The sequence below is a fragment of the Salminus brasiliensis genome, chromosome 4 (assembly GCF_030463535.1).
Source record: "Salminus brasiliensis chromosome 4, fSalBra1.hap2, whole genome shotgun sequence".
NCBI classification, from domain to species: Eukaryota; Metazoa; Chordata; class Actinopteri; order Characiformes; family Bryconidae; genus Salminus; species Salminus brasiliensis.
In genome coordinates, this window is record NC_132881.1 from 28,509,779 (window position 1) to 28,518,300 (window position 8,522).

Here is an 8,522-nt window from a genome sequence, read left to right on the forward strand (position 1 = left end):
GTTTCCATCTCTCACTGCATCTGTGTGTGTGTGTGTGTGTGTATATGTATGTACACAGTGAGATGCACCTCCGGAGCCCAGTTCAGTGCTCAGCATTACACAGAGTGAAATTACATTTGGTAAACAAACATTCTGCCATCTGCCTCAACTGGTGTTGTGAATAATCACACACGCCGTTACCAGGTCACCCTTAACACCGGTGGGAAAGAGGTGGGAGAGGGGGTGGGGAATTGCAGAAGAGGACACACAGCTACTGGATACAACTACCGGACACAAGTACCACATTTAGCACATGCTGTGCTGTGGTGTACAAGTCCAACAAACATTGATTGCCTTTTTCATTTTTGTTTGTAAATAAAATGAATTCTTGGATAGACAATATTTTTCACTGTAAAATACATAAATATAATAATATAAAAATAATAATAAAAATGCGGGCCCCAAGTGAAGTGCTATCACTATGATCAGACGATCGATGGTTCGAATCCCGGTCATGCTGCTAGCCATCGCCAGCCGAGGCCCTGAGAGAGCCTCAACTGTGCATGCGTCAGGGGAGGAAGGGGAGCGAGTAGGTTCACCCACACTAGTGTGGGAGGCATCGCATGCAATTTTTTGGGGGGTGGGGGAATTTGGGGGACGTTGAGTATGTATGAGCTGGATAATTATTATAATTTTTTTTTTTATTATTGAGGCAGTAAGTATTTATTTAATTTCAAAAATCGTAACATTTAAATAAATACTAATACTAATAATAATACAAAACGTGGTGATTCTATGATGTGGTCTTTGTTTCCAAAACTCGCTTCATAAGTGTCTAGTATTACTTATAGTCATCATTTAACACCTGGTTTGGCAAATCAAAGCTTAAATGATAAAATAAAGAGATGCTGATGGATTTGAACACACCTACATGCTGGCGTGAGGCAACCAGGAAAAATCTGGAAGCCAGTCTTGTTCTTCAAAGTAGCTCACATGATATCAACTAGGTTCAAGTTCAAGAAATTCTTGTTAATTTATTTATTGTTACTGTATTTATGTTCATGTTCACATTTGTTCCAATGTGATCTTGACTTTCTACTTGCAAAAACACCCTTATTGTCGAGATAAAGAGTTAAATAATTTCAGTAAAATTATGTAAAGCCTAAGTAAATCTCTATTCGAATTGGCTGCTTTGCCTTACATCTAAAAAAGCAGTCCAAACTGAAACACTCCTTAAAACCCCTTTATATGTGGACTGGGAGTGAACAGCACATGTTCAACATCTCAGAATATTTACTTACCATATCAAACTCAAAAAAGGTGAGAAATTAACTGTAAATGAACAGCTACCAACTCAACTCCTTTTACATACAAGTCCAAACTAGCAGGTTTGAGAATGTTGGAGTAGCTACCAGACATACAGCCAGGGATGATGCTGCGGATTTAAACAGACAGCATTGTAAAACAGATGACAGAGCCTGCTTCTGCAAGACCTCATTCTTCTTATGTACCAGAGAAGAGACATTCATAAAAAGTGTACTTTTATGAGCTAGGAGCTTATGGTATGGCAGCAGAGGTGGAGGCTAGAGGTCTAATCTGATTCTGTCAAACCACCATCCCACCTTAGAGCTGCCGGTCCACTCTGACAAGAGGGGAAAGAGGATGTTCTGAGGAAAGGTCTACTATTCAGCTTTGTTACAGATTTAAGATTTGTGGTTTAAACATGTTGGGAAATTAAAAGGCCTCATTAGAAGCTGCTGCCGGCAAAGCTAGTTTCTGGTAACAACAACAAACGACAAACACATCACAAGGTCATATGCTTCCCATCCTCTGTGTAAACCAAGAGCTATCCCTGGGGCAGCCATGGCACCATTCCAGTGAGTCCCGATCAAGCCTTCGAAGTGAATTGGAAAGATGATAAGTATTAAAGGCAGCGTTTGCACACCGCACAGTCCCACACACACAAAGAGCAGTGTGAGAAAGACTGAGCCAATGTGTGTGTGTGTGCCCGAGGGCCGAGGGGGAACAAAACCACATTTTCCTGGTTCTCATTTAACAGCCTGAACATAAAGAAAACTGGCATGGAAACTCCTTAAAATAAATGTTTGACAATACAGCACTAAAATTCAGCACTGAATTATTAAATCTAAAACAATGTTCTGTGCCATAACTGGGGATTATTTTCCATAAACAGCTGAAGCACTAAAAGGTATTGTTTGGAAGTACTGCAGCAAAAATATTTAAAACAATAACATGTAAGAACCCCCCCCCTTTTTTTTGGAGAACACAACATCTCGATTTGTACTCAAAGCTCTGGGGTTTTCAATAAATCCCTCGGTAAGGTCATAATTACAGCGGCCTCATTTTTACCAGGCAAAACAGGACTCGTGTTGGAAGCAACAATTTAAGGAGTAGCACAAGTTAGTCCACGTTTTATTGGGAACTGCTCCCAGGCGTCACTAAGGGAGACGTGGAAAAAAGAAGTTCAACTCTTTCCTAGAATCTTCTCACGGCCAATGAGAAGTGGCTGATGCTATGTGGAAAGCGTGGCCATGAGCTCCACCCCGGCGTTCCTCTCCTCCTCCAAGGCTGGCGGGAGCTCTACGTAAACACCCCTGCCCAGCCTCGATCAAGGGCCTGCTGGACGAAGGAGGAAAAGGCACTCCTCAGTGCGCTCAGAAAACGGGCGCCTACGAGCATTCCACAGGAAGGAACTACAGCAGTGCACCGAGACGACAGCCTTCTACTGCACCTCAAGTACAGGGAAAAGAGAAAGCTGCATGCGGCGTTAGCCTCCTGGATTCCTGCATTCCACAGTGATGATCACAGAGTAGAAGGAAAACTGCCTCCAACACAGAACAGGTGGACAGTCCCAGCGCCCTCTCAACTTTACCCAAATTCTTTATCACTGCCTTCTTATCTCTCATGTGTCTGTAGCCTAACTCAACTGTTTCACTAGCACTTCTACCCACCTCTCAGGGATTGGCTCATAATGACAAACCAGGTTTTTTTTTGGTGCCAATTTGCATTCTCTATGAGTTCTGCAGCCATGAGTTCTCAGTTGCGGTCCTGGTAATCTCTAACAAGCACAGTGCAAATGAAGAAAGCAGTATTAATCAGGTTTGTTGGGATCATAGACGATGCTAAAATGTGCAGAGCAGGGATTATTCCAGAACCAGGGTTGGAGAACCACTGGGTTAGGCTACCTCTAGACACATCATCACCAGAAGTGGAATATGACTGTGTCCCTTACAGCAGAGGGCCCAGCCTTTTAGCTCAAATGACTCAAATTAGCAACCTACATCAGAACAAATCCCTTACACCACATAGCTCATTAATAGAAAATCACAGTGAATTGATATTCACATGGGAACAGCTCTGTGCCTGGGGCCCATGAAGTCACACAGAGAGAAAAGACCTTAGGACATGTCTTGGCCAGTGATTACTGCCCAGCAATTCCAGTGAAACTTCTTATTCGCACTTACCGAAAAACGGACGTAAAAAAAAGTCTAAGCTGTTAAACCAATACGTTTACGCTGGTCTGACATAAGAAATTACAGACCAAGAGATATTTACATTTCTGACATTTGTCTGGCACTTCTAATCCGGAGCGACTTACATTTAAATCATGTTACACGGGTAACAGACTGTAGCGATACATATGTTATTTACATGATACATATGTTATTTAGCCATGGACTCAAACCTTATTTTGAGACAGAGAAGGCAGTGTTGTTGCCCACTATGCTGCATCAACCACTGTCAACTTATTAGCTCTCATTACTCCAACAAAGTAAACACTGAATCTTATCATAGTCAAAAAAAAAAAAAAAAAAAAAAAAAAAAAAAAAAAGACACTGGTTTTATGGAATAAACACTGCACAGCAATTGTGCAAGTACACAACCAAACCACCAGCCTACTGTACATATTGTAGCTTTACACACAGTAGGTTACACTCCTCTACAGCCCTTTAAAAACCTTTGTACATCTGGTTATGAAGAAGTTACTTAATTATACTAATATTAATAAATATATTAATAAATTCATTTTACACCATTTTGCTCTTGGCGCTAATGCGGAGGCAGAGGCAGAGAGAGAGAGAGAGAGAGACCTTTGATGCACTTACCTTAAATTTAATGCTAAAGTTAACATGGTTTCAGTTAATGAATTGTGTGTGACGTAAAAGGGTAAAAACTGTGCAAATGTGATTCCTCAATGAACTGTTCCTTTAATAACTAACCTCAACAACCTCAATTATCAAGAAAGGTTTCATTTGTGCTCCAATACAACATGAAGGAATTGAATTTCACAATTTTGGTTGCCAGCTTAATTTAATGTAAATGAATGTGGGTTGCCAGGTCTGATAAATCCCCGCACAAAACCCTTTGCTTTCATGCTTCAGGAGGTAAATCTGTGCTGTGTGTGAAGCTGAGGAGCAAAGACAAAAGCACTCACACGACCCATATCCCAGTGATGGTCAGGGCTGGGAGGCTGACGGGTAAAATCATCCACAGCGACATCATCTCCACTCGGCTCTCCTCCACAGCCACGCCGCACAGCTCCACTTCTTCCTTCGCCTTCGCCAGCCTGTCACCCTCTGCTCATCAATTTGCATTTAAGGTGTTGGGACGAGCTCCAAATCCTTCATCTCCGAGAGGACCATAACTGCGAGTGGAGCAGGATTAAAGAACATGAGACGACACCAGCGTTAGGTCATATCTGATGTTATTCAGCAAAAAATGATAAAAAATACAAAATAACCCACAGTTCAACCTTATAGGACGCAGAAACGTTAAGCTAGCTAACTTTCAAGCGAAGCTGAAGAAGTTGAAGTTCTCGTGTTGATTTTCCGTTCCACCTTAAATGGCACAGCGGTTCCACTCCGGCGACTGCTCGGGACTCGTGTTTGTAACGTTAGCTGCAGCTGCTGCTGCTGGACTATTTAAGGTGGAACGAAAATGGGAATAAGGAGCAAACTTCATCATCGAAACTTTCCAAACACTTTTTTTTTCTAAGCAAAATGGCTGAACATTATCAGCGGCAGCAACTTCTGAACAGCAGTACAGAGGTAGCTAGCGAGCCCCTGAAGCTCGCGGGTAGCAGGTCTTTCTTGATCTTACCTTCCCCCTCTGATGAGGGACAGTAATCGTCTCTCTGTCTCTGTCTCTCTCTCTCTCTCTCCCACCTTTTGTTACTCCCCGATTCGTGACCGTTGCAGACTGACCCGGTATCTGAGAGAGACTACAGCCGCCTCCCTGTGCCAGCGCACACCGCCAGCTGCAGCAGGAATGCTGAGACGCCCAACGGTTGTCTCTTTTTCCCTCAAAACGTGTTTCTCCGGCTGGCTGGCTGCTTCTCTTGGCTCGTGTGTTAGCGTAGCCCCGCTGAGTCGTGCTGCTGCTCTGTGGCGCTTCTGGGTTAAAATCAGACAGCTGGAGCAGCTCCTCCCCCTCCCTGTCCCTCACTCACTCTCCCTGCACTACTGCACCTCCAGCACCCCTCATGTACATCAGCATAGCTCCAGCCTTCCTACCAGCTCTCCAAAACAGCCTGACCTTACTGACTACAATCTGCTGATTATGGCCAACAATCTGCTGCATTAAGGGCATTGTGGGTTCAGACAACTGGGATGTGTCAATCTTTCCTTTTTTAACCTTGTACTATTAGAAAGTGTTTTTTTTATTATTATTATTATTATACTATGATTATTACTAGTGGTGTAACTGAACCATAGTGGGATGGTGGTTATATTTACTTTTTAGCATATTAATAAAGGTCCAGTCAAATATTTCTTGTTTAATTATATAGTACATGCTGTATATATAAGATAAGATAAGATAATATAAGATAATCCTATTAATCCCACAGTGGGGAAATTAACAGTGCCACAGCAGCAAAGGAATAGCAAGACACAAAACGTAGATAAATTAACAATATATACACAATATAAATAATAGTAAAAAGAAAAAAAAACAATACTATTTACAGATTATTGACAGATAATTGAAAAATTATTGTGTATATATATGAATATCTGTACCTCAGTACTACAGAACTTGATTGTATCTCTCTATCATCCTGTTACTTGCCAAATTGTTTGTGTATAGTCTATTTCACATGATTATTTTATGTTCATATTTAGTAAATCATTTTCTATATTGATTTCACTGGATTTAATTATTTTGAGACCCGCACCAAGAGAAATATCTTGTATACCTGCTACTAGCTGACAAAAGATTCAGATTCATTAGTTAATATAGCCCAGTATATGTTCTCTACAGCAACACTCCTATGTAAACAGTCGTATGCAATAGTTGGACTGCCCTGTTCAGATGACATGATTTGTTGATTTTTATTTTCTAAAGAAAAAGAAAAAAAAGAGAAACCCTAAATATTGCATTGTCCATGCATTCAAACACACAGTTTCTGTAAAAGACATTGCACATGCTTTGTAGCTCACGTGGACCTGGTTTAATTTATCAAAACATGTAAGTTAACCAGGAGAGCCCAAACCTTTGCACACAACTGTATACAGCCTTTTGCAAAAGTCTGGTCAACCATGGCCAAATGACCCATTTTGTATTTGTTTTACTTAAGGGGTTAGATTATTATTATTATTATTATTTTATGGTATGAATGACTGAGTAACTGTGTATTAGGATTTGCTGAAAAGAGTGCTTTGTGTTTGATTAGGTACAGATGCTACTTCTCAGTTTAAAAAAATGGCAACCAGGGTGTCCAAACTTCTGCACAGGACTGTGTGTGTATTTCTGTGTCTAGGTTTGAAAAGAATGCTATTGTAACTTTCTGGAGTCTGGAGTATCAACTGCAATCAACTATGAATATGAACAGGAAACGTCTTGCCATCACACATTAACTTTAATCTAAAGAGGGAGGATTTTACCCTGTTTTTTGACCAGGGATGGCATCCATACCCCCCCCCCCCCCACACACACACACACACACACACACACTTCCCCCTCTGTCTAGATGTTTACACACTTACTGGAACCTAATACTGAAACATTTTCTTCCAGAATGACTTTAATTGTTTTTGACTTGACTTGACTTGATCTCTTTCATCAGTGAATCATTACTGATGTAACAGGCTTATTCAGAGCAGCACTTCAGACCATTTTCTCTATTTAATTTGTCTGGCTGTCAGGCTTGAACAGATAAATACTTTAAGACATCATGCCATGTGTAATGTGAACCATTATGTTGTGTATCGAGATTTTCCTTTTCCACACAAGCAGGTCTCTAAACGAACAATATCTCTATTCACAGGAATCTTGTAGTTGTTCTCTGATTGACTGCTGCGAGCACGTGAGCCATAGTTCTCAGCATTAGCATGACTAAACTTAATCTGAGACTTGAATGTAATGCTAAACGTCAGGTTACATAGCCCTAGTAGTGCAGAACCATGTGATGTGGTCACTGCAGATACAGGTCTGCTCCAATAGCTTCATATATTTACTTGTTTGTTTCTTTACAGATATCTGTATCTCTGATCCGCATGTAAAACGTCATCTCATAAATCTAATGTGCTTTGCTGTACTGTTCTCTAATACAGATTTATCTATTAGCCTATCTTTCATTTTAATACCTTACATTTATGATGAACTTCCCTGTAAAGATCTGTCTTTTGTCTTGGTTCCCCTGACTTGTAAATGGGAGAATAACGCCTCTGTCATTTTGACAGGATTGCAGGATTTTATACAAATACGTCTCGTGCAGCTCCACCAAAGTTACATGGTGCGATTACCAGTATTCTGGGCCGGAGTAGCATTGACAGAGATGCCATTCTCCATATTACCATAGTCCATATTACCATAGTCAATAGTCCATAGTCAAAACTATTCTGAAGCTGCTATTTTAAGACTACATAATGTTGCTTTAAATGGTTCTGTGTTGGAAGAACTGTCAAATATGATTCTTTAAAGAACATTTAATTGGTTCTGAAAAGCAGTAAACTTTTAAAAGTCAGTATAGTTTATTTTATTTTTATTTAATAACTTTATGTGGTTTTATTGAATAGAGTTTAATATTCGTTAGGTACAATTTTTGAGGGGCCAGACACAGACATAGTTTTTTTAGTGTGACTAAATTTTGATTTCCAGCTGTTTGTATAGCTGGTTAAAATATTACTGCTTATAAATAAACTACAAAAACAAAGGCACTAATTTAAGACGTGGTGTGTATGGCACGGCTGATCACAGGATACTGAGGTGCGGTAAACAGGCAGGTTTCTAAATAAATGATGGCATATCACAAGTAAATCCTCATTAAAATGAGAGGTAGCAGCCTGGGTTGGCTGTAAACACTACATAACTGAGCTCCATTTGATAAGCATTGCTTTTAGGTTTCATTTCAGAGACTCGTTTTTCTTTGAGTAATCCTGTGTGTGTTCATCAATGGTGAAACCTGAGCAATCTTTCAACAGTGAAAGCCTAAAACATCATATTCCTGTTTAATTTCCCATGGTACCAGTCAACCTAGAGTACAGCTGCAGGCAATATCAGTAAAGTGCTGCGTAGTAGAT

General features: G+C 40.4%; 1 protein-coding gene across 1 annotated transcript in view; it reads right to left on the reverse strand.

Annotated features, from left to right (window-relative positions):
- Positions 1–5,350, reverse strand: part of LOC140554654 (transmembrane protein 150A) — a 32,940-nt gene extending 27,590 nt beyond the window's left edge. Inside the window, exons 1-2 of the mRNA XM_072677868.1 lie at positions 5,101–5,350; positions 4,436–4,645 (exon numbers count right to left, since the gene is read on the reverse strand). Coding sequence (XP_072533969.1) covers positions 4,436–4,503 — 68 coding nt within the window. The 5' untranslated portion in view covers positions 4,504–4,645; positions 5,101–5,350. The remainder of the gene's footprint in view (positions 1–4,435; positions 4,646–5,100) is intronic.
- Positions 5,351–8,522: the final 3,172 nt, after the last annotated feature.